Source organism: Hemitrygon akajei, chromosome 18, assembly GCF_048418815.1.
Source record: "Hemitrygon akajei chromosome 18, sHemAka1.3, whole genome shotgun sequence".
Classification (NCBI taxonomy): domain Eukaryota; kingdom Metazoa; phylum Chordata; class Chondrichthyes; order Myliobatiformes; family Dasyatidae; genus Hemitrygon; species Hemitrygon akajei.
In genome coordinates, this window is record NC_133141.1 from 23,728,931 (window position 1) to 23,755,336 (window position 26,406).

A 26,406-nucleotide genomic window follows, 5' to 3' on the forward strand; every position below is an offset into this window, starting at 1 on the left:
ACAATGCAAGGAAAGTGTAGCTTGAATCTCTGTATACCCATGACTGTATTGCCACCCACGGCTCCAATCTGCTAATTTAATTTGCTGATGATACTACATTGATTGGCCTTATCTCAAGTAATAATGAGGCAGCCTACAGAGAAGAAGTCATCACCCTGATAGTACGTACACAATGCTGGAAAAACTCAGCAGGTCAGGCAGCATCCGTGAGAAAAGAGTAGCCTACGTTTCAGGCTGAGACCCTTCATCAGGGTCTGATTTCTGATGAATTCCTGATGAAGGGGCTTGGCCCGAAATGTTGGCTACTCTTTTCTCATGGATGCTGCCTGACCTGAGTTCTTCCAGCGTTTTGTACGTATTCTTTGACCCACAGCGTCTGCAGTTGTATTCTTGTGTTTATCACCCTGAAAGTACCGTCAAGAAAACGTTTTTCCCTCAATGTCGCAAAAACAAAGGAACTGGTTGTGGACTACAGAAGGAATGGAGACAAGCTAACCCCTATTGACATCAATGGATCTGGGGTTGAGCGGGTGAACAGCTTTAAGTTCCTCAGCATCCACATCACCGAGGATCTCACATGGTCTGTACATATCAGCTGTGTGGTGAAAAAGGAACAACATCACCTCTTTCACCTCAGACGGCTCAGCAAGTTTGGTATGGGCCTCCAAATCCTAAGAACTTTCTACAGGAGCACAATTGAGAGCATCCTGACTAGCTGCATCGCTGCCTGGTATGGGAACTGTACCTCCCTCTGCAGAGAGTGGTGCGGACAACCCAGTGCATCTGTAGATGTGAACTTCCCACTATTCAGGACATTTACAAAGAGGTGTGTAAAAGGGGCCTAAAGAATCATTAGGGACCCGAGTCACCCCAACCACCAACTCTTCCAGCTGCTACCATCTGGGAAATGGTACTGCAGCACAAAAGCCAGGACCCACAGGCTCCAGGATAGCTTCCACCAGGCCATCAGACTGATTAATTCATGCTAATACAACTGTATTTTTGTTATATTGACTCCTATTGTACATACTATTTATTATGAATTGCACATTGCAGATTTAGGCAGAGATGTAACAAAGATTTTTACTCCTGTATATGAAGGATGTAAGTAATAAAGTCAATTCAATAACGTGTAATATTTGGGGCTATTATTCATGTAGGTTTAAGGTTCACCTTGCATCTCATTCACATATGGAGAGCATAGTTGGCTGCTCACAAGGCAGTATTCTGCTTAAACTTCCCCCTGATAACCAGAATTGACATTTTGCTCTTGTCCCAGATTGTACTAGTCTAGATTTCTAATATTCAAACTTGACTATTGCAAACAGGTAGTTCTGTGCCTGTAAATGATCTCCCTGCCCCAGTTAAAACGCTTTCAGGCAAGTGTATTACACTTCCATATCAACTCTTAATTTGAACTTGTACCTGTGCTGATCTTCAGCAAGGAAGAAATGGTATTGCTGATCTGTACTGTAGTTTTCCCAATGAGCAAGTCAAGGACCTAGCTGCAGTTTAGTCTTGGTATGTTGATGCAAGTGAATCTATGGGATATGAGAGGTGAGTCATGACTAGACTGAACTCTGGCCTCACCAAGGACCTGGACCCATTGCAATTTGCCTATCGCCACAATAGGTCAACAGCAGATGCAATCTCAATGGCTCGCCACATGGCTTTAGACCACCTGGACAACACAAACACCTTCGTCAGGATGCTGTTCATCGACTATAGCTCAGCATTTAATACCATCATTCCCACAATCCTGATTGAGAAGTTGCAGAACCTGAGCCTCTGTACCTCCCTCTGCAATTGGATCCTTGACTTCCTAACTGGAAGACTATAATCTATGTGGATTGGTCATAACATCTCCTCCTCACTGATGATTGACACTGGTGCACCTCAGGAGTGTGTGCTTAGCCCATTGCTCTACTCTCTCTATACCCATGTCTGTGTGGCTAGGCATAGCTCAAATACCATCTATAAATTTGCTGATGATACAACTATTGTTAGTAGAATCTCAAATAGAGACGAGAGGGCATGCAGGAGTGAGATATGCCAACTAGTGGAGTGGTGCTGCAACAGCAACCTGGCACTCAACATCAATAAGATGAAAGAGCTGATTGTGGACTTCAGGAAGGGTAAGATGAGTGAGCACACACTAATCCTCATAGAGGGATCAGAAGTGGAGAGAGTGAGCAGCTTCAAGTTCCTGGGTGTCAAGATCTCTGAGGACCTAACCTGGTCCCAACATATCGATGTAGTCATAAAGAAGGCAAGACAGCAGCTATACTTTATTAGGAGTTTGAAGAGATTTGGCACGTCAACAAATACACTCAAAAACTTTTATAGATGTACCGTGGAGAGCATTCTGACAGGCTGCATCAATGACTGGTATGGGGGTGGGGAGGCTACTGCACAGGACTGAAAGAAGCTGCAGAGGATTGTAAATTTAGTTGGCTCCATCTTGGGTACTAGCCTACAAAGTACCCAGTACATCTTTACAGAGCGGTGTCTCAGAAGGCAGCGTCCATTATTAAGGACCCCCCAGCACCCAGGGCATGCCCTTTTCTCACTGTTGCCATCAGGTAAGAGGTACAGAAGCCTGAAGGCACACACTCAGCGATTCAGGAAGAGCTTTTTCCCCCTGCCATCTGATTCCTAAGCAGACATTGAACCTGTGAACACTACCTCACTTTTTATATAGATATTATTTCTGTTTTTTGCATGATTTTTAATCTATTCAATATACATATGCTGTAATTGATTTACTTATTATTCAAAAATAGAAAACCTGCAGCATAATACAGGCCCTTCGGCCCAAGATGCCGTGCTGAACATGTACTTATTTTAGAAATTACCTAGGGTTACACATAGCCTTCTATTTTTCTAAGCTCCATGTACCTATCCAGGAGTCTCTTAAAAGACCCTATCACATCTGCCTCCACTGCCGCCGGCAGCCCATTCCATGCACTCACCACTCTGCATTTAAAAAAAATTTACCCCTGACATCTCCTCTGTACCTACTTCCAAGCACCTTAAAACTGTGCCCTCTCGTGTTAGCCATTTCAGCCCAGGGAAAAAGCTCTTATCAATGCCTCTTATCATCTTATACACCTCTATCAGGTCACCTTTTATCCTCCGTCGCTCCAAGGAGAAAAGGCCAAGTTCACTCAACCTATTCTCATAGGGCATGCTCCCTAATCCAAGCAACATCCTTGTAAATCTCCTCTGCACCCTTTCTATGGTTTCCACATCCTTCCTGTAGTGAGGTGACCAGAACTGAGCACAGTCCTCCAAGTGGGGTCTGACCAGGGTCCTATATAGCTGCAACATTACCTCTGGACTCCTAAGTTCAATTCCACAATTGATGAAGGCCAATGCACCATATGCTTTCTTAACCACAGAGCCCACCTGCGCAGCAGCTTTGAGTGTCCTATGGACTCGGACCCCAAGATCCCTCTGATCACTGCCAAGGGTCTTACCATCTATACTATATTCTGCCATCATATTTGACCTACCAAAATGAAATAATAATAATTATTATTTAATTTATTTTTTCTTCTTCAATGTTAGGTATTGCATTGAACTGCTGCTGCTAAGTTAACAAATTTCACGACACATGCTGGTGATAAATCTGATTCTGATTATGGTTGAAGTGATAAGCGACAAATATTTCAGTAAATTCTGGACTATTGATATAGAGAATGAGTTTAAATCTCACCAAGGCAGCCAAGTCATGAATTGAAATCAAGATCTTTTTTAAACTTTAAAAAGTTTGCTGTCAATAAGTGTAACCATGAGACTGGATTATTGTAAAAACCCATCTGGTTTGCTAAGGTTCTTCAGGAAACCTGCATTACTTAATTCCAGACCACTGGCTCCCTAGATATGGCACAATTGGGGATAGGCAATATATGTCAGGATTTTCTGAGGTTCAGTTTGTATGAACAAATAAGTAATACAATTTGTGCAAAGAGCTTGAGTTGAGTTAGAATGATCCAACTTGAAACTATGTAAAATTGAAACTAAATGTAATAAATGCCATTACATAAATTTATTCTGTATTTTTAAAATCTCCAGGCTTGATTGCAGAGAACAATAATATCATCAGTTTCAAGCTTCCACAATATCCTTTTGTTTCAGTTGTTTTTGCTCTCCGTGAGAGGCTGGGTTTTTGCCTATTTGAATGGCCTGGCACCGAAGGCCAACAAAGAATACCTTGTTTCTCTCTGCCCCTATAACTCTTGTTTATGAATAAATTCAGTATGCCATAATTTAAGCCACCATCTCTGCTGCAAATCTTTTGTTCAAGTTTCAAGTGACTTATTTCCTATCCATCCTTAAAGTGGTTGGCTTATATATGAGGTTGTTTAGGTGTAAGCTGCTTATGCTTGCATGAAGAATTTCTCTCCGTGCCAAACTTACTTGAGTATTGTATGTAAATGTTATCTATAAATCTATCCAGAGGTGGTACAATCATTGTCCTGCTCAGAGTGAAATGCACCAAAGATATAGTTGAAATTCTCAGTGTGGACTTTGGCCTCTTTATTCTATATTGTCATCCAGCTGATCACAGCAGAGTTCAGTGTCTATAAAGTGCTTTGCAAAGTAAATTAAGCACTGAATGTATATCAAGACCATGTACTGTATCTATATGATCTTTCTCCAACAAACTCTGCAGCTATGGCACAGTTAGAAGTTTATTTGCTTGAAATTTGCATCAGGGATTTGGAGCCTTTAATTTTGGATTAATACTGCAATTCAGGACTAAAGTTATGTACTCTGAAGCCATTTTTAAGACATCAAAAATGTTGCCTTCTCAAAGATGGATATGCCCACTTTTGAACAACGGGGTGACGTCAAAAACCTAATTTGGTCATTAAGTGTAGCTGTCTGGGAGTGTGTGCGTGAATTGTCTTCTGTTTTCCTAAGACTTGCTGCAAAATTCTTAAATGGTGCAAGTCTCATGCTCTTCAAAATGTCCAAGTCTGGTCATACTCTAGTTATGCAGACAGCTTAATATGTGGTTAAATTATATTGCAAGCTGCTTTCATACAGTGATATAGAATAGGCTTTGCAAATTGAAGGAGAAGCTCATTGTCACAACTATTTTAGGCTGTATGAAAACTGCAACTCTCCAAAAGGCAAGAAGTTCCCTAAAAGCTTTTACTCTGCATTGCTCCCCCTGGCTAATAGATTAAATGTCCATTATGCTTATTTTAAAAATGATTGAAACAGTTGCCTGTGTGGAAGTTGCTAAGTATTGTTACCCTGACTTCCCTTGGTCTCTCACTACTTTGAGAACCCAATTGCAAATATGGGTGTTTTAGAGAGCTTTTGCCCAGTTCACTTATCTGCTAAGCATTCCAGTTTTTCTGGAGAGAGTATCTTGGCTGGTAAGGTTGCCTTCCTTTCCCCCATCACATGAATCATGTCTAGTGGATTAGGGCCTTAAAGTGGCAGAAAGTAAGGCACTGTGTTCTTCCTTTGAACTACAAGTCATCTTAGTTTCTGATGAACAGCTGATCACACAGCCATACATTGTTCTTGCTGAGGATAAATAACCTGATACTTTTAAAAACACTGAACAGAGGTGAATTTCTCAGGTTGAATAGCAATTAATTCAGACATAAGTATTTTTAATCCTACTCTGCCACTCTTTATTGATCCTACCCAATATCCTGGGTTCAACACTAAACATAGCAGTCTATGCTTTCCTTAAATATTTTTTAAAAACAGTCCAATTTTGTAGAATTTTTTCAAGTCTTTAAGTAGACTTCTGTAAGTGGGGCATATGTTTTGTAAATAATGATAGAGCCATGCTCACATATTTCTCAAGTGACTGACCATTTAACCTCCATGAGTTCAGGAATTGCTAATCAATTGAGTACGTACTGATACAATCCATAAGTAGTAAGTGATAAACAGGCGCAGCACCACAATTGATGATAAGATGTGATCTTGGGTTATTCTGAGATGAGAGAGAATAAAATAGGCCAGAGATAAGTAAAGGTCATTCAGTACCTACCTCTTGTAAATTTATTCCTAAGCAAGGAGTCAGAGTAAGAAAGCCAGTTGCAGAATTTGTTCTATTATTAAGTAGTTGCCTGGAAAATACATAACCTATTTTGGCAAATAATTATACCAGATCATCTCTGGTACAATATTTGCAAATGTCATTATACCAGTCATACCATGTTGTGTTTCAAATGGTCACTTTGTATCCCTTGGTGTTCATTGTGCCCCAGGTGAAGAAGACGGTGAAATTACCTACCATATAACTGGTCAGCACCGAGTTCCTGGCACTCTCCAGTTTGCCTATGCCCTTCCCTTCTATGGGAACAACGGCTCTACTCAAATGGACCAGTCAAGATTGAAGCATTAAGAAAGTAAAATCTGAGCCATGGTGTTACAGTATGGTACAATGCAGGATCTGAAACCTTTTGACCATTACAATTTTATTATGAGATTCATTAAGAGTTGAAATGGTGGACTTTCACTATTTGCAACCAGAAGGTTACACCAATATTTTTCATTTTCTGTATGTGATTTTCATCCTTCTAAAGAATTTGTGCGCAGGAGTTACTGTAATTCCCTAATATCCTTGTTGGGTTTTATGCGTATTCACAAAATCCATTTTCAGTTCATGTGGGATTTATATGGTCACTCTATAACATAGTGAAACTTTGAGGGGAGTTTTAATGGAATTCACTGACTGGGAATCCCTTGGAGTTGAGGAGAGTGTTGCCTCAGTGAAGAGTAAAAAATGAATAGGGTGTTAAATTAACATTGCACTTGATTTTGTCCAGCTGCTGGGCGGGCAGGTTAAGTTGCAATTGAATCCTGTTTCTGTATCAAACTCCACCCTTGATGATTAAATCTTGTTGAATTTGGTGTGGAACTCCTCCAACACCAGATAGTTGGTGATGGTGATACCCACCAAAGTTTCCTCCTGGTTTCTGCTAATGTGGCTGATATTTTCTTACAGGATACTTGGGGCACTGCAATTGTTTCAGTGGGATAATCAGTCGGTGTACAACAATTTGCTATTGCATCTCCAGAGAGGGAAAAGACAGCCAATGGGTTGACAAATGGAGATCCTCCCTCAGGGAGGGAAGGGCTGCTGACACCCAATGAGCATTGGGTGGTGGAATTTAAAAAAAAGAAAAGTAGAGGGAAAATTTGGTCAGGATCTAAAATGACCATGTCTCTTTTGGTCTGTCCTGGTAACAGCCCTGTTTGTAGGTCATGGTGAGTAGCCTCTGATCAAAAAACAGCTGAAACCATGGTGGGTACTTTTTTAAATTAAGTTTTATTTGTGTTGTTCATTTTTCTGTCATGAAATATCCCAGAATAGATAAACATTTTCAACAAAGATACATCATAGGATGGACGTAATACAAATAAAAAAAATCAAAACAAATGTGTTTTTAATAGAAAAGCTTTCTATCTTTATTGCTGTTGAGGGGTAGTGGGTTGAGAAAAAAAGTACAAAGTGACAGAAGCTTTTCACAAGAAACAAGATCATTAGTGTTGTGATGGGAATGTTCTAATCTACCATGCTTCAAACCAGTATTGCAAAATATTTAAAAACATTTGAACTATTTTACATATACAAAATAGTACATATCCTTGGTTTGTTTTGCCCCCCAAAAAGCCTACCTCTTTTTTTTTCCCCCTCTAGTTACAAGAAAAATTGCACAGAAGCTAGAGATGCATGGAGTTGGAGAAAATAAGTCATAGGAGGAAAAAAGAATTTATTTTATCCACATGCCTAACTTTGGAAAACATAGGGGGAAAATTCTGTGTTTTTTTTTACAAGATTTGGTTAGAAATGAGATCACACATCATTCATTTTAGAATTTTTTTGCTGCAATACTGATTGTTACTTAGTAAAATGACTGGATGTTAAATAGGTGTTACAAATTTTAACAGCAAATGGCAGCTTCAGAATTATTTTATTCAGCACCATCAAATCTTGACTGGATCCCTAGTTCACTAAACTGTCCCAGGAGGAGGAACAAGAAGCTAAAAAAAGTACTCTTTTTCTGAATTAAACTGGACGTGGGAGAGTAATTTGGACTTGTCTTTAACTCCACACCAGCTTCTGTTCCTACTACTGTGTGTTTAGTCCCTTCAAGATCATTAGTGTGAGGTAGCTTAAACTGGGGAAGTTCTAGGTTGTGTTCCAAACTTCCTTCATCTTGATAGAAAAAGAGGGCAGGCAAAGTTAGATACTGGAGTACTTAGAATCTCTTAAAAGTCTGCAAAAAAAAAAAAAAGAAATCCACAAAAAAACGCCCAGATCAACTTGTACTTTCCACATTTTTTATATCAATTGTTCTCCATGTTACAGACTGGTTTTACAACATAGCACCATTTTTATATTTTACACAGTCTCCTGCTAGTAACCTTTTTACAGACTGGTACGGCATGAATATTAGTAATACCTGTGCTGGTACAATCCAAGGAAGGGCCTTCAACAGATATCAGTAAACACTTTCGCCTGACCTGAAGATCTTACAGGAAAACAATAAATAAATTTTAACCGTTTTCACCGTCTGTCCAGCTAGGCCATGAAGTCCAAAATGTAAGCGTGTGGATGAATGGAGTGATGGATTGGATCAGCCATTCAGTGCAGAAGTCCTAGAAGTGATTGGAAAGTACTGAGGTCCTTATTATTTTACAAGAAGCAGACTGCGCCAATGTCAACACCAAATTCCTGATCTGAACCACCAATATCCAAAGGTGCGACATCCACAATAGGCAGACGGGTTGTTTTCTGTGATCTGTATTCAATGACTGTCTTGCCCCACTTCCCAGTATGTTTCTGAAAGAAAATACATATTTTTAGTTGTAGTCTACTTTTCTTTTTCAAACATAACTTAACAATTATTCTCTGCTTCGTGTTTACTCTGGTTTATCTTTGTCGGTGTTTCTCCATCTGCCAAAGTGAGAGGAGATTCAGGGTCTTGGTCATCATTGCTTTATAGTAGTTAATATGCACGTACTTTGTAAATTAGCAGAATACCTAACTAATTTATTCCACATCATATCACTTTCAATTACTATTGTAATTATTTGCCATCATGAAACAATTCATCTTACAACCTGTCCAAAGTGATGCATGATTTCCCCAGTATGGTGAGAGATTACATAGACTACATTCAGATGTAGTTCCCCTTCTATGAAAGCAATTGATGTAATATTTAATATTCTTTCTTTAATTAGATAAAATTCCAAAAACGTACCGTGCAGCCATCCTCCAGGACAGTGTATGTGAACCTGCTGTTTCCTTCAGCTCTGATTTCAATGTCATTGGAGCCTTGCAATAAGAGGGCCTTTTTCAGGTTGCCTGTAGCTCTGTCCATGTAAGCAATGCTATTCTTGCAGTGATAGGTGATATTCTGGGAAGCCTCGGTGGACAGCAGACGCAAGAAAGTCATCTGGATGGCAGCAGTATTGGCTGTTAGACTGCCATCACCATAGCTGAACTATAAGAGATGGGAAAAGAAGGTTCAATACACTGGAAAAATTACAAAAATGTTCATTATAAGAATGCTATATTAGCTCAAAATACACAGATTGGGAAGGATATAGATTATGTTTACTGACTTATTTGCTGGCGGTCTCAGACAGAAGTATTGAAGGCACTACAGCTGATCCCAGTACCACCTGTATTCAAAAACGGAGAAACTCCCTTTCTAGAAAGGGAGAAAAAGTGGATTTTCTCCCTGTGTATGTATTGTATTATAGAAATGCGTTTGAAAATCTGTAGCTGCTAAAAGTAGAATTGAGTATTCTGAGAAAGCTTAGACCAAAGCTTTGGACAAATCTCCAAGTAACTGAATAGACTTCAGCAAAGAATGTTGGAGAGAAGAGCATCTGGACATCAGACTATCAGGAGTTGAAGTTGTGAGACATATTTGAATAAAATGAACTCCAGCCACTTTGTCCCACACTGATTAAAGGATATAAGGATACCCCAGTGCTGAAACTAGTGCTCATACTGAAATCGGGTAAATCAGCACAGACTTTGTTGGCTGTATCTGTGGCTTATTGGTTGACATTGCTAAACCACTCACCCACTACATTAACTAAACCATTCAGTGACTTTAGCAGAGAATGAAGAATTGAATTGAGAAAGAGGTAGCGAGAGTTGAGGCAGCCAAAGTGGGACAATTGGCTTACTGTAGCTAAGTGGTTTAATGGTACCCTATTGTTGTACACATGCTGAAATTGGTCAGCTGGTGTACAAGATCCTCTTTCAGTACAAGGGGGAGATACAAAATCTTTTGGTGATCTATATTCTTAATCTCTCATGTTTTTAGTTAATGATTATGAAGGAACTTACATGGAAACCACCGTTCATTGTCTCACCAAACCATACATGCTTCTTGTCTTTGCCCTTGCTTGTCCACCAGTTCTTTCGTGGAATACTTGCAGGGTTGGGATAGACGCAGGTCTCACCAGTTTCCATGTTGCAGAAGACTTTGATGGCATCAAGTGTGCAGCCCTGGTTAGGATCAATCCAGTAATCACCTGTGGTAAAAATCAGAACAGACTTGCATGAACTCTGAAACATTGAAATTCCCGCTTTTATTAAATAATGTTATTTTAGAAGGAGACATCTAGAAAATAAAGCTGAACAGATGTTCCAAAGAAACTGATGAACCAAAAATATACATAGAATGGCAATAGAAAAACACTAATGCAATGGTACGCTCATTTGTTAAAGTATAGTAAGTTGCTAACTTCAGCAAAGATTGAGCTGAAACAGAATTTTGGGTCTGTCAGACAGGAATGAATCTTCTTTTACCATGATACCATAGGCTAACATTCTAATGTCATCCTAATATTAATGTCTACCTACCACTCTTCCAGTCTGCATGACAAAGTTTCAGGTCTCGGCAAGTACGAGCTGGATTCTTCCTGCTTCCTTCTGGGCTACGAATGTTTTCAATTTGGTTGTTGAGGGATTTCAGAGTGGCATCAACCTCTGCATCATGTTGACGAAGGAATGGAGCAGCCTGGTCAGCCCGGAAGTATCGGAGTGGATCAGGAGCTTTCTCGGGTTGTGACAGGCCAGCGAATGCAGACATATCAATGCCAGGGCCTGGTGGGCCAGGAGGACCAGGTGGACCAGCATTACCAGGAGGACCCTGTTGAGGAACATCAATTGCAGCATTATAATGTGTTACAGGTACTTAGGGGGAGATTCTAGAGGAGCTAGAGAAAGAATGTCTTGATTTCAACAGCAAGGAGAAGATGAGTGTAAACTTGGTTAAATTTAGTACTAATTCCTTTGCTACTTTTTAATGTGGACAGTTGGTAGATGGCATGATACTCACAGCTGGGCCGGTTTCACCAGAGCGACCACGTGGACCAGGTGGGCCAATGGGACCAGGTAGACCATTAGAACCATCCTTACCAGCTGGCCCAACTGGACCAGGGGGACCCTGAAATGGGAAGCAACAAACACAGTTACAAACTAGCTCAAACTTTTATCTCTTTAAATCAAAACAAAATCATTAATAGATAAGCAACAACTCCTTGTAAGCAATAACTACTTGCAGTGAGAGAAGGATGTAGTAGGAAGGGGGAGAATCCATTTGTTGTGACCCAACATGGTGCCAGTGGCAAAGGTAAATCTGCAAGTTTGAGGAGCTGGGATCAAAACTGAAACACACAGGATCACATTGGTGATGATCTTTGGATTACTTCTTTTGCCAACTACAAAACTGGTGAAGAATCAAAGTGTTGACTGTAAAGCTTAAACAATGATGTAGAAGACAAAGGTTCCTAGTCATTGGCACTGTTACCAGCAGTAAGGCAGAGAGCTATTCCATACAGAGGCATTCTCTTAAACTGGGATGGCAGTTGGCTCATTATTTTATTGGCTCATTAAATTTTAAAAAGTGTGTGTGTCGGGGGGTGCTCAGTGTTGGTGTGATGTAATATTAGGTTCAGGGGGTCAGAAACTTATAAATTTAAATAGGTCAAGAACAGTGAACAAAATAGCAATTTGGGTCATAGTAAGTGGGTGTTGACAGTAAGAGGGAAGGTAGAGAGTTTAAAAATCAAAATGTTTTGATAAATGAGGTTAAATCAAGGAAATATGCATGGTGACTAAAATGTTAGAACTAACTTCCAAGATCCTTGACAATTAGAAAGGGCAAACAAAACGGACAAGCAGAGAAGTTGCTAGCACTGAGGAATGGCCTAACGTAAGTAATAGAGAATGATCTTGCATTGGTAGTACAATCAATACGTGAAGAATTAGACACAAGAAGTGACAAGAAGCTGTTTAGAAACTGGCTTACAAGGTAACCAATATCAACTGCACGGTTAGAGAGACTATTAATCAAGAAGTAACTGGCATCTTCAATAAAAGGTAATACAACAGTGAATGCATCATTAATTTTCATGAAATGGACAAAAGTAATATGGAAGGTAGGTTTACAGAATCTATTCAGGAGCTTCCGGAAGCAAAATGTCATGGAACCAGTTATGAAACAGGTCATTTTAGATCTTGTCTTGTGAAATTGTTTTATGTATGGTTGACTGATAATCAAACTTCAACTTGAAATGAGAGGGGTTAATTAGTAATCTCATAGTATGGGAATCTCTAGAGAAAGGGGAAACAAAATTATAATAGAGAATAAGAAAATGGTTGAGATTTTAAAATAATATTTCACCTTTGTCTTCACATTAGAAGGAATAAATAATATACTAGAACTCCTGGGTAACAAGGATCTAATGACAGCAAACAATGTTAGTGAAAGGGAAAGTATTGGAGAAATTAAAGGGACTAAAAACGAACTAATCTCCTGGACTAGATGGACAGCATGTTAGAGTTGAAAGAAAAATTGCTGTAGTGATAACAGATGCATTTTTGGTAATCTTCCAAAATTCCCTGAAATCTGGAATAGCCCTAGTAGATCGGAAAGTGAAACAACTATTGTGAAAGGAGGGAGTGAGAAAATTGAGAACTCAAGGGCAGTCAACTCATCAGTTGTCAGGAAAACACTAGAATTTGTTATTAAGAGATGGAAATAGATTGTTAGTAAATCGATTGTTATTATGCAGCATCAACTTGGTTTTATGAAAGGGAAATCAACTTGTATTAATGGCTGAAATGAAAGGATAAAATCCTTTTATGCTCTCTGGTGATACAAACCTATGTATGATAGTAAACTGTGAGGAGAATAGAAGGCCTAGGCTGGAGAGTCTAGTTCTATTGGATAATGTCTAGCGATATAATGATACTATGTGGGACTCAGGTCAGGACAGGTTTCTTGGGGGCAAACTTTTGGAATTCTGTACATCAGGCAGCTGTGGATGGTGAATGGTTAAGTAAACTCATGGCAAGGTAGGATCAATAGATCTTTGAATACCAGGCACATTATAAGGATATGGGAATTGGATGAGAATGTAAACCTGAGGTAGAAATGTCCCAAAGGACTTAGTAGAAATATTGTCCAGCCTAAAATTTAATAGAAGACCACAGATACCAAGACAAAGGGTTGCCAAAAATAAATATTTAAATGGCTGAGATGGTAAGAAAGTAGTAAAGTTGAGTTTTAGAGAGAGTCTTGGAGTTTAGAGAACATAAGATATCAGACTCAAAGGAGCAAAAGAATTGTGAGGTTGAAGTCATATGTAATATATCGTATCTAATTATAGTATTTAGTACAATATAATGCAGATTGACCATCTTCAATATTTCTATGGGGTGAAGACCTAAACAATGGATTGTTGTTTTTAGGGTTTCGTTTGTATTGTTCTCATGTATTTGATACTGGTAAGACTGCCTTGCTCATCCCAAGTTGTCAATACTGATGACTTTTATAGTTGAGCCACTTCAAAGAACCTGAAGCGTACTGTGATACTAGAGTCACACATAGTTTCATCAGACCAAGTAGATGTGATATAATCCCAGTTATGATGTTGCAACAATTAGGCAGCTGTCATGGTGAATTTTCTTGATACCTGGTCACAAGTGACCAGACCTTAGTACCTGTCTTTGTGTACTTTGTATTTTCTCAGTACTTCATCTTTTAACTTGGCACTCTCACTAAGCTACCATATCTACTAAATAGTACAAATTTGAAATACTATCAATTTTTAATCTGAAATGAGCTGAATTTGGAGAGTATTATTCACGTTGTGGTATTCTATCCATAATTTCTGCTCTGGAAATTTTTTGCATGATGTTTTGCTTAATGAGAATTTAATACAAAATTGAGGTTAATACTCACTCTAGGACCAGAAGGACCAGCAGCACCAACAGCACCTTGATCACCAGCAGGGCCCTGGAAAAGACAAAAAGAGCATAAATGTCACGTATTCAGAATAAATATATAAAAAAGAGAATGAACTTCACAAACTGGTGAATACAGGTAAACAGCAAAACAGTTCTGAAATTCCTACACCTAAGAGGTTCAAATCTGCATAACCCAGCTGGGCAGTTGGATAGGATTCAATTCATTGAAATTTACACTGCAGATGAGGACAAATGAAGAAGCCAATAAGATTAAGAGACAAATTGATATGTTTTGGAGGAAGGTTAAGGAGGTGGATGGGTATTGTTGATAGGGTTGATGTATTAAATAAGAGGTTGGTTTTATAATATTGAAGTTGTTCCTTTTTTAAGAGTTCTTTTAAAATGAGAGACAAAATCATAAAAAAAATTCAAAATATCCTGGAAAAAACTTGCATCCAAAATTAGATGTTTGCAGATTTACAATCCACAGTAAGAAGAAGGCACATGTTTAGTTTGTCATCCATTCACATGGTATCACCGTGAAGATTAGGATTTAATGCAATCCCTCCCTAACTACCCTTGAACTAAATGGCCAGCTAAGCTCTTTTGGAGGACTGCTCAGAATCAATTACATTACTGTGGGTGTTGGGTCACTGTGTAAGGACAGATCTTCCTCCCTAAAGGTCTTCAGTGAACCAGAATGCTTTTTTTAAGACAATCTGGTACTTTCATAGTCAACATGACAGTAGGTTTGAACTTGTGTCCACCAACTATACTGATGAGTTGGAGTAGAATGCCATCAGTTCATTCAGCTGAGTAAATAGAAACTAATCCTGTGTTCCTAATAACTTTGGAGAAGAGGAGGATAGATACAGGTGATTGCTGTACGCGGAGGTGGAGGCCATTTCGAGAGAATGGAATGCTAAATGCTAAGCTATGCTAAATGAAGTATTAAGAATTCCTTTGCTTCCACAGTTGCTGCTCGACCCACTAGTTTCTTTCAGCAGTTTGTGCTTTGCTCTAGATTCCAGTAGCTGCAGTCTCTTGTGCCTCGACACTAAACATATGCCCAACTTCACGTATTATATGTATTCTTAACAACAATAATAATCAATGCCTTAATATTATCTTTTAATTTTGCCTCTTCCACCCCTTTGTTACAATATGATTCTGTGGGTGAAGGATACCTCTGAACTTTTCAACCAGATACTCATCCTTGAAGCAGTAAAGTGATCATGGAGGGGTGAGGATGGGGTTAGGGGGACTCTCCAACAAACTCAATTCTCTCTATAACTCACATCCAGACTTGAACTTGACTGTGTAGGATCTCAGGATGATATACAGGAGCTGGAACTTCAAATAATTCCCCCCCCCCCCCACCTAAGGGACTAGATCTAACTGTTGAGCCTCAATTGCCACCACTGCCATATAACTGAACTTCTATGCCGAAGGGTTGTGAAACTGGGTCTTCTGGTTTGGTTCCGTTACACACTGCCTTTACTGTCAGGTGGATTTCAACTCCTTTTATCAGTTGGGCATAAAAATGGTGTTCTCACAGCTAAGTTGGTGTTTCTGCCTCATTAAAGTCAAAGCCATGCAAGCCTCTTCAGGATAATACTAATCCTGTAGCACGATTGAAAGATAATCAGGAGAATTCTCCTGGTGTTCTAACGAATATCTCCAAAACGAGGTTTTTTATGGCTATAATTTTCATTCAATGTTGGTGGGATTTTGCTGGGTGCATTTTGGTTGTCTAGCTTCAGTCACTTGCTTGGTTCACTGCAGTTCAAAATAATTCACTGAACATGAAGTGTTTTAAAGGGTTTCCAGTGTATGATGAGATGCAATATGAATGCAAATATGCATACAGATACAGTGATACATTACATAATATAATGTAAGATAATATAATAATATAAAGGACCCTCCACAAAATGAAATAGGTTCCAATAGGTTTACACTATGAACTGTACAGCCTGAACTGTGTTAAAAATTTTTGAACTGGGGTGCAGCTTAGGAGGATGATGGCACCTAACGGCAACTCCTTTGCTTGCATCTTCGGAAACAGCTCTATTTCTATCTTTGATATCTCTTTTTTCCTTTTTCAAGGTTCTTTTGAAGACCCTGACCTGGAGTTACACACTGACTTTGGTTCTTTGCAGAAATGGGACCCACTCTCGGTGTCTCATGACCAGCTGCTTTTCGATACGCCAAGGACGCAACCTGGAAGATTTGTGCGCCTTCGGGGTGCAGGATTTTCGTGACTCGGGAGGTGGGTAGACTCGAGGTCAGTGCCGCTGCCTGTTGTGTCGTCAGAGTACACAGAAAGTCGTAAGCAGCGAGCTGGCTGCTGGCTGTGTGCCCAGAGACCCGAGATCTTTGGGAACAGAGCTCGGAAAAAGCGACACAACAGACTTATAACATCATAAATCGGCGAGTTGTTTTGTTATGTGTCCCCTCTCTCTGTGAAATGGGGACACCTCTTTTTCCCTTATGAGGGAGAGAGAGAGCCTGTGGTATGTTGAATACTGGGTGAATGAGTAGTCTTTGGGGTACTGCAGGTCTGTATCTTTATTGATGCTTTGCTGCATGCTTGAGTGCTCAGTGGAGGGTGCCGATGCTTTTTTTGCTGGTGGGGGGGTCGTTGCTTTCCTGCTGCTTATGCGTTGGAGGGAGGAGTGGGGGGGGGCTTTGGGGTTCTAACGTTTAACTGTCATTCACTCTTTGGGGCACTCCTCTGTTTTCGTGGATGTTTGTGAAGAAAAAAATAATTTCAGTATGTATATTGTATACATTTCTCTGACATTAAATTGAAACCTAATTGAAGTACTCACAGGAGGTCCAGGTAGACCTTGCAGACCAGTGAAGCCTCTGTGACCTTTCTGTCCTCTTTCACCTGTTTCACCTGCTTCACCCTTATCACCACGAGGACCTTGAGGACCCTGAAGAGGAGATTAAGTTCAGGAGGTTAAAACAGGCTTGTCATCAAGTTTCACTGCTGGAATTCTCATTTTTGAACTAAAACTATCAAAAATAGACAGTATCATGTTGTCATTTCAGGAATATATGACAATGTGAGCTTCACATGTTTTTGTGAAACTGAATTGGGCATTATTTTAATCAAGGCATAAAAATAAGATATTATACTTGAATGTTATTCCGAGCACATATATATTTTAACAGCTATGTGTGCATATACTATCTAAACCTTGGTAAAGACTGTCTGGATATCAGGTAAAGGTAAGTAAAGCACCTACACCATTGGAGGACTGGTGCTTTCCTTTTGATAATGAAAAGATATATTCCATCTTCCCAAAATGTCTGTCTTTGAGACAATTCTGTGCTACTACTAAATTAGGAGTCTCTGAAATGCGACCTCATTTCTTCAGTAACTAGCATTACCTCAGCATGATGCAATAAGTTCGCTCTCTTATTAACACTAAATCTGAATTTTTAACCTAAGCTTTTACCAAATTCAACCTAGTTGAACAAACCCACCAGATTTGTACAAAACGGTAAATTACAAAGATTACTCACAGGCATACCACGGGCACCAGCAGGGCCAGCAGGACCCATTGGACCTTGAGCACCCTAAATCAAAGGAAAATAATGTTATCAGTTTGGTAATAAAATACAGCCATGATAAACGATCGATGCAAAGATTGCCAGTGATCAAAGTTACTTGCATAGCAGAAATATAGCAAAGTGTAAAAAAAATCAGTATTTAATATCTTTGTGATCTGTGCAGCCATTTTTGCATATTATTGAACAGCTGCTGTAAATTAAATAGTATAGATGTTCTGAAGCCACAGCTACTTACAGCTTCACCTCGGTTTCCTTGTTTGCCAGTTGGGCCAACAGGACCTGGAGCGCCAGGGGCACCAGGAGCACCAGGGGCACCAGCAGGACCAGTCTGACCTCGCTCACCCTGTTAGGAAGAAACACAAAGTCACCATGAACCAATCAATGGAGGAAAGCTTGAAACAAATCTTTTTTAGTGTGAGCTTTCACTTCCTCATGTCTGTTGGAATACGAAATGCTTTACCCTAATGAACGGTTGAAGGGAGAATACTTTTAAGGGACAAGTGGATAAATATTTGAAGCAGAGAAGGATCCAGGGAAGATGGGAGAAAGTAGGGAAGGGGAATTATTTATAGATGGTTACAGCAGGCAAATATTAGTCCACATGGCCTTTCAAATGATCATACATGGCTCTAACACTTGATGCCACACAAAGACCCAATAAACATGTTTAAAATCTTGAATATTATTATTATGGATAAATACTGTAACTGTTAATGGCCATTTGGCCCATCGAGCCCATTCTGATTTTCCATCATGGCTGATTTAATATCCCTCTCAGCCCCATTCTCCTGCCTTCTCCCTGTAACCTTTGACGCTCTGATTAATGAAGAACCTATCAACCTCCACCTTAAATATACCACATGACTTGGTCTGCACAGCCATCTGTGGCAAAGAATTCCACAGATTCACCACCCTCTGGCTAAAGGAATTCCTCCTCATCTCTGTTCTAAATGGATGTCCCTTTATTCTGTGGCAGTGCCCACTGGTCTTAGACTCAGCCACTATAGGACACATCCTCTCCCCATCCACTCTGTCTAAGCTTTTCAATATTCAATATGTTTCAATGAGATCCCTCCTCATTCTAAACTGCAATGAGTACAGGCCCAGAGGCATCAAACACTCCTTGTATGTTAAACTTTTCATTCCTGGAATCATTCTTGTAAATCTCCTCTGGGCCCTCTTCAATGCCAACACATCCTTTATTAGATAAGGGGCCCAAAACTGCTCACAGTAGTCAAAGAGTGGTCTGACCAGTGCCTTATAAAGCCTCAGCATTACATCCTTGCTTTTATATTCCATTCCTCAAAATGAATGCTAACATTGAATTTGCCTTCCTTACCACTGACTCAATCTGCAAGTTGACTTTTAGGGAATTTGGAACGAGGACTGCCAAGTCCCTTTTGCACCTCTGAGATTTGATTTTCTCCCCATTCTGAAAATAGTCTACACCTTTCTACCTTCTACGAAAGGGCATGACCATACACTTGTATTCAATCTGCCACTTCTTTGCTGATTTTCCCAATCTGTTTAAGTCTTTCTGCAGATGCCCTGTTTCCTGAGTATTACCTGCTCCTCCACCTATCTTCGTATCATCCACAAATTTGACCACAAAGCCATCAATTCCATCACCTAAATCATTGACATATAATGTGAAAAGAAATGGTTCCAACACCGACCCCTGTGGAACACTACTAGTCACTGGCAGCCAACCAGAAAAGGCCCCCTTTATTCCCACTCTTTGTCTCTTTAACTTGGGGGCTATGTCTAAGCCTCTGTGACTGGTAATAACTGGATACATTAATATTTGCCAAAAAGTGCCATAGTAACAGGACTTGTGCCAGTCCTCTGTGATTGGTAGTACTTGGTGCATGTCCATCCTCCAGTGATAGGTAATAACAGAGTACATGCGAATCTCACTATAACTCATAATAACTGGTACATACCAAACTTCTTTTGTGAATGGTGGTTTCTGAAACACACCCTCTCTTTCTGTGACTGGTAATAATTGGGAACATGCCCATCTCACTATGACTGATTAGTTTCCACAAATCCTAGTTTAATTAGAAATAACTGGTACACGAGTCATTGGTGATAACTATACATGCCCTTCTTTTCCAGACGTAATAACTGAGTACACGCCCATTCCTTTCTGTCCTTGGTAATAACTGGGTAAACACCAATCTCTCTATGACTAATACTAATTGGGTAACCATAAATCCTTTTATTTCACTGGCACATATCCATCCCTTTGTAACTGATAATAACAGTATGTAGACCCACCCCTCTCTGTGACTGGCAGTAACTTGTAATATGACCATCCTACTCAATGGTAATAACTGGTACATCCCCAACTCTCTTTGTGACTGGTAATAACTGAATACATGCCCATTCCATTCTGACTTGTAATAACTGGTAGACACACATGACCGGTAACAACCGTGTGTACATCCATATCCATTTCCCCGTATCTCAGCACAAATATGCGGTCTGTGAACTATTTCTCTGCTTTGACATTAGCATTACCTATACATATTTATTAAAGTGAATTCAACAGATATCACAGTTAAATTTAATACAGTGAAGCAAAAGAATTTGAATATGTAAGAAGTTCAGAAATGTTAACAATGTTTATAGAAGATTTAATTTTTCAATGAATAAACCACTTATTTATCTATATCTTTTAATCTACTGTTTTATTATTTCACCTAATTGTTTATTGTAGGTTACCAGTTATTTGTTAATTTCTCTTAATTTTTCTTTTATTTTATTGACTTTGCTAGCAGTGCCTAACTTCATAGATTTTCATATTTTATTATATTTTCACACAACATCAGGAGTTCTGTGGGTAATTGCAGTCCTTGGGTTGGAAGGAACAAGGATGCAACATTGTTTGTGTACATTCAATATTTAGGTGTTTGAGCATTTGAATTGAGGACATGGGTGACACAATATGTTAGTTTTTAAAAAAATCTTCATTCTTAGAGATTCAGGTTTCCACCACAGTGAGGACATGAAAATGCTTTACCTTTTGTGGAACATTAGGGACCTCTATAGTATAATTTATAGATACACTCAGAATTATGCAGGATTATTTAGAAACAGCAGCATAGAAATAGATTGCTTGGTCTAACCAATCCATCTTGGTTTTTAACCTTCACATGATTAGTAATTTTAATCTCATATGCCTTTACTTTCTCCACAATATCCTACCCTTCAATTACCTGGCGAGTTAAGTCTTAACTGTCGAGAGGCTCTCAGTTATAATTACCAAGTGTGATACAGACCAATGAATTACTGTTCTATTTAGATTCTATGTGACATTTGGTCCTAACCTTACCCAGCTCCATAGGAAGCTGCATTTCTGCAATTAGAATCCTGAAAGATCTTACTTTCTGGAATTAGGATTCGGACAAAGGGAGCTCTATTTTGTAAACAATGTTATTCTTGATCTTCAGTGAAGTGTTAAATTGAGCACTTACATTTTTGAATTTATTTATCAGTAACTTACTAATCCTCATTGGTGTTAGTGTACAAATTATTCACCATACCTTCACGCCAGTTGCACCATCTCGGCCAGGAGGACCATCAGCACCAGGGTTGCCCTGTTAGGAGAACACAAAGCAGTCAGGATTGCTAAAGAACACACAAAAATATAATTATAGGTGTAGCATGAAAGATTCACAAACCTCACGTCCAGGTTCACCAGAAGGACCAGTAAGACCAGGTGGACCAACTGGGCCAGGGGGTCCTCTGTCACCAGCAGAACCAGGAGCTCCTTGCTTCCCAGGCTCACCCTAGAAGAAAAAGAAAAACGGAGATTACAAATCAGTATCCTTGATGCACTATTTTTTTCATTTACTTAAGTCTGGAAATGACTGATGATATCATTGTCAACTCCTGGTGATAATTTCTGGAGTGTGATGATACAACACACAACCAGTCTTTGCAGGTGAGCTGAGATGGCTACTCAGCGTTACAGCTCTGAATGCATGAGTAAACCTGGTTAAACTCCACAAAGTTTTTTTTACATACCATTTGTTGAGACAACCATTTCACACATAAAGTATCTTCCCACCACTATTTCATTTTACTAAGTTGCTACAGAACAGAGGTACAACTGCAGCTGTTTAGGTCAGCGTGTATTGGAATCAGTGCAGTACCCAAACTTAATGAGCTGAGGAGGCGCAGTCTGGGATGCAGTATCGCCCACAGAAAGAAAATCATTCTGGGTTATCAACCATTACCCAGAAACAATTGAACAGCGGCAATGTTGTCTGAGGGCTAAGACACAGCCAGCAGCTCCTCCTCAATGAGGACTTCTGGAATCATTCAACTATCCATGTTATGTTGTTAGTTACCATGAAAGTGTCCAAGGTCACCAAACTTTACATATTTTGTTCCTTCTAGTCAACGATTAGGTATATCTGAAGGGCAAGCATATTTGTTGATGTAGCTCTTGCACATCAACAAATACACACGTAATATTTAACGGAGTCGGCCACTTCATTACATTGGTTATGATTAACACCAGCGATGCAACAAACCATCAGAATTCTTTGTATCTGCTGGATTTCCAAGAACTCAGGAGGCAGTGATTGCATCTGCGTTTGGGCCCATGAAAACAAAATTGTGTACTAGGATAAATGGAAGGGTATTTTATTCTATTGAGAGCTCAGCTGGTGTGCAGCTCTAGCACCAAGTGATGTAGGTGAATTCCTGCTTCCTCAGCATCTTTCAAGATATCTTCACTTTAAGGCAATCTCTTGTGCCATCTTTATCTGAAGTGGATGAGGGAATAACAGGATGGCTCCTGGAAGACCAAGACCCATGACATCCATGTACTAATATATACAACAGTTGAGTCACATACCTTGTTACAAGCCGGGAATCTTACAGAAAATACTATCTTAAGTTATCTTAAAATAGCATTTCAAATGTCTTACTGATCAAGTGATAGCTTATAATATTCCATGAATAACCAAAGAATACGACATGACTTTGCTCTCACACAAAATGCTGGTGGAACACAGCAGGCCAGCAGCATTTTGTGTGCGTTGCTTGAATTTCCAGCATCTGCAGATTTCCTCGTGTTGACTTTGCTCTGGCAGCTTGGCTCAGATGATAGCATTCTGTTTTCTGAATCAGAAAAGCATGTCTATAAACACTAAATGTTTATAGCCTAATTTGCCACTGGTTATGCTGGTGGGTGCTAAGAATCCATTCAACGAAAAGCATGGAGATGCCTTGGTTTCTTAGCCAATATTAATTCCAAGCAACCACAGCAAAAGCAGATTAGGTGGTCATAATTCTCATTTGCCGCTTGTGCGATCATGCTGTACGCAAAATTGCCTGCCGCCTTTGGTTATAAAACAACAGCGAGTCCATCTTAGAAATAATTTATTAGCAGTGAAGCAGTTGGGGACATGGAAGAGGACAGCATAAATGCAAGTTTCTTTTTCTTGCTCTGCAATTAAGAACAGAATGTCAAAGCCATGGTAATATTATCAATCTGAGGTGCAGCCACAGAACTAGCTGGGCAGCAAGCAAGCCTGGCGTATAAACATGAATTCAAGGTGCTAGCTGGTGTTGCTCCATATAATAAAATTGCCATCCACATAAATTAGTGAGGCATCACTAAACCAACTGCAGTTGTACTCTCTAGTACGCAGATGTAATCTATTCCCAACCAGAATCCTGGACCATGTTTAACTTTAACTACAGACAAATAAACACACAGCAGAATGTGCAAATTAATTCCATTGATTTTATTCCAATCATTGTATCAAGAGTGAAAATTGTACTTTGTGCCTGTTTGTTGGGGTAGAACACCTGGCCTACCTCATCTCCTCCTTGTTGATTCCCTCTCAAAAGGAGTAATTGAACGGTCTGGTGGTGAGTTCCATAGTCAGGCTGCTGGAATTGTAGTGGCAAGCGACATGTCTGTGGAATGGACTCCGGGAGCTTGGCTTCAGTCTCAGTTATGTTCACCACTGCTTCTTGCACACCTACTGTTACTGATGTAGGGAATCTTCTCTTACTCACGTAGAGAATCTTGATAGTTTGGATCAATATGACCAGTCACCTCTTTGACTGCTACTTACCAATGTGCATTCTCTCAATGCCCACTAATGTGAGAATAGAATTCAGGCATCTCTCACATCTGTAAATCCTTTAGGATTGTCTGCATCCAGTTTCCACAGTAACTGAGCCTTAGCTCTCTATAGTGGTAGTATGAACATTCACGAGAAATGTCCCAAATGTGCCAGTGATCTGCACCCTGGGGCTACCACTCTAGGTCCACTGGATTTACCGCACACTCTGTCGAGCTCCAGCGCAACCACCCGTTCCTCCGTAACAGCACAGGTCCAGATCATGTACGCCTCTACAATCCTTTCACGATTTTGCTGAGAACATTTCACGTACATAAATGATTCCGGTGAACGGCTTGTTCAGACAGGTCCTTAAGCAGATCCTTTGAGTTCAGTATCCTCGTGTTGCATCAGAGCCGGTAACCACACTGGGCTTTTGTTTAGTAATGGGCCCTCTTGCTTCTCCTCATCCATGAACTGCGACTTACCCTGAAGTTCCTCCTAAACCTCACTATCTATGTTCTCTGAAGTGTGTAGCTGTACTTGGTGTTTGACATAGTGATTGTGATACAAAGTGTTGTGATTGTGGCCTTCCTTGCTGTTTTTCCATTTCTGTGAAAAAAGAAGATAATGTGTCATTCCATGGTATTACCTGCACGGTAACTTAGGTTAGCATGTGCCTGAATGACAGTTATTTAACAGATGAAAATGATACAACAAAAATATTATAATACTAGCCATGAACTTGTTGGAAGCTTCCAGCTTTGTCGTCCCCCACTCCCTCTATACTCTCCCTGTACATTATTTCCAAAGTGTCGTTCTCGAATAGGGTAGGGGGCTCGAATTGGCTGGGTCCAATGTAGCACTGTTCTTGCTGATTGAAGGCCATCTTGTCCTGCAAGTAGAAGAACAGTATTGATATGTTGAATGCACTCAGAGCACGGACAGTTAGTTGTACATGCAGTTGCACAGTTCCTGTGGTTTACTAGATGTTTTCATTGAATGGGTATTGCCCTGCTAGATTCACTTCATTGTCTACATCCCGCATCAGCAATCCATAGCTTATATATAAATATCCCCATTCATGCTATCCATTCATTGCCCTTGTATGTCATGGCAGTGCTAGACAAATGAACTTCCAAATGCCAGTTTTCAGAGAAAAGCAGAAAAAAGTGAGAAGTTTGCCAGGCTGACTTTTTTGCATGCCGATTTATGGCAGGTGCATATGAATATTATTGACTTACCTTAGCTGATTTCTTGAGATCTCTCATCTTCTTTCTAACATCTTGTCAGGTTCGGCGAGTTCTGGAAGCAGCATTTATATGCTCCACGATTTCTTTTCAGACCCGCTGAGCCAGGTTTCTCTGAGGAGGAGCGGCCCTCCATGCAGCGTACGCTTGCTCACTTCTTTAATTAAAGCCTTTAGCGCCTTGTTGTCAAAGTGTTACTTGCTGTATCTGGTACACACCATTATCCAAGGAAATAGCTGCACTAGGCTGACAATGCTCAAGATCAATGCTTTCAGTAGTTGCTTAGCGCTCAGCCTACACCATCAAAAACAGGTTAACTGATCATTCACATCATTTGCAGTTTGCAGACTTGCTGCCGCATTTTGCAACACAACAACAATCACATCAGTTCAGAAATAATCCGTTGCCTCTTTGCGCTTTTGAAGTATTTCTGCATGACATGGTAAAGCACTACACAAACCTTTCTTTAAGCAATGTGCTGCCATCACGCTCAATGCTGCACTTTCATTGGATGCCGCATTTTGCGCTCGTTGTAGCGCATTGTAAAAAATTCAGCCAGATTGTGCATTACAACCCGAATAACTCTTATGCAGTCCTCCGCAATTTGCCATTAAACTTCATGTGTGCAAAAATAATTGCTTGCCTTTAAAATGCAACTCTGAATGACAAATAGGTACAGCCCTTGACCAGTTTCTGATGCACATGGCACAGAGCTGCCCCCTGCTATTTGTACACATGACAGGATTAGTCCAAGTTTTATGTTACTTGCACATTTTAGCAGAATATATATCACGTTTAACAGTACATCATAAATATCACAACAGTTTCCAAAATTCGTCCTGGATCAGTATCTTGAAAATGTTCAAAGCACCACAGATTGTAATCCAATAACTACTCTGATAAAACACTCAATAATGTGATTCAGTGCCCAATGGGATCCAATGATACAGTAAATGTGTGATCCAGTATACAATAATATGGTAATACAATTCAATCCAGTTCATAATGTAGTTCAGTGCAAGGTAAGATTAGGTGCACAATGTGATCCAGTGCACAGTGCAATCAAATACACTATGTGAGTCAGTACATCTCAGTTTTCTGAACTAGACATATTGTGACCTACAATGACACTGTTCTGAAATACTGCATACAGTATATTATAGGCTTGGTCCCATCTTTCTTTTGGATGCTTCAGGTGTAGATCAGATTCTATACATGG

General features: G+C 39.8%; 1 protein-coding gene across 2 annotated transcripts in view; it reads right to left on the reverse strand.

Annotated features, from left to right (window-relative positions):
• Nucleotides 1-8,308: 8,308 nt before the first annotated feature.
• Nucleotides 8,309-26,406, reverse strand: part of LOC140741200 (uncharacterized) — an 83,877-nt gene continuing 65,779 nt past the window's right edge. For both annotated transcript variants that reach the window (XM_073071096.1, XM_073071095.1), the window contains exons 43-53: nucleotides 21,535-21,642; nucleotides 21,397-21,450; nucleotides 18,084-18,191; nucleotides 17,801-17,854; nucleotides 17,098-17,205; nucleotides 14,259-14,312; nucleotides 11,349-11,456; nucleotides 10,871-11,159; nucleotides 10,352-10,539; nucleotides 9,249-9,491; nucleotides 8,309-8,827 (exon numbers count right to left, since the gene is read on the reverse strand). In XM_073071096.1, the coding sequence (XP_072927197.1) occupies nucleotides 8,681-8,827; nucleotides 9,249-9,491; nucleotides 10,352-10,539; nucleotides 10,871-11,159; nucleotides 11,349-11,456; nucleotides 14,259-14,312; nucleotides 17,098-17,205; nucleotides 17,801-17,854; nucleotides 18,084-18,191; nucleotides 21,397-21,450; nucleotides 21,535-21,642 (1,461 nt within the window). In that variant the 3' untranslated portion in view covers nucleotides 8,309-8,680. The remainder of the gene's footprint in view (nucleotides 8,828-9,248; nucleotides 9,492-10,351; nucleotides 10,540-10,870; nucleotides 11,160-11,348; nucleotides 11,457-14,258; nucleotides 14,313-17,097; nucleotides 17,206-17,800; nucleotides 17,855-18,083; nucleotides 18,192-21,396; nucleotides 21,451-21,534; nucleotides 21,643-26,406) is intronic.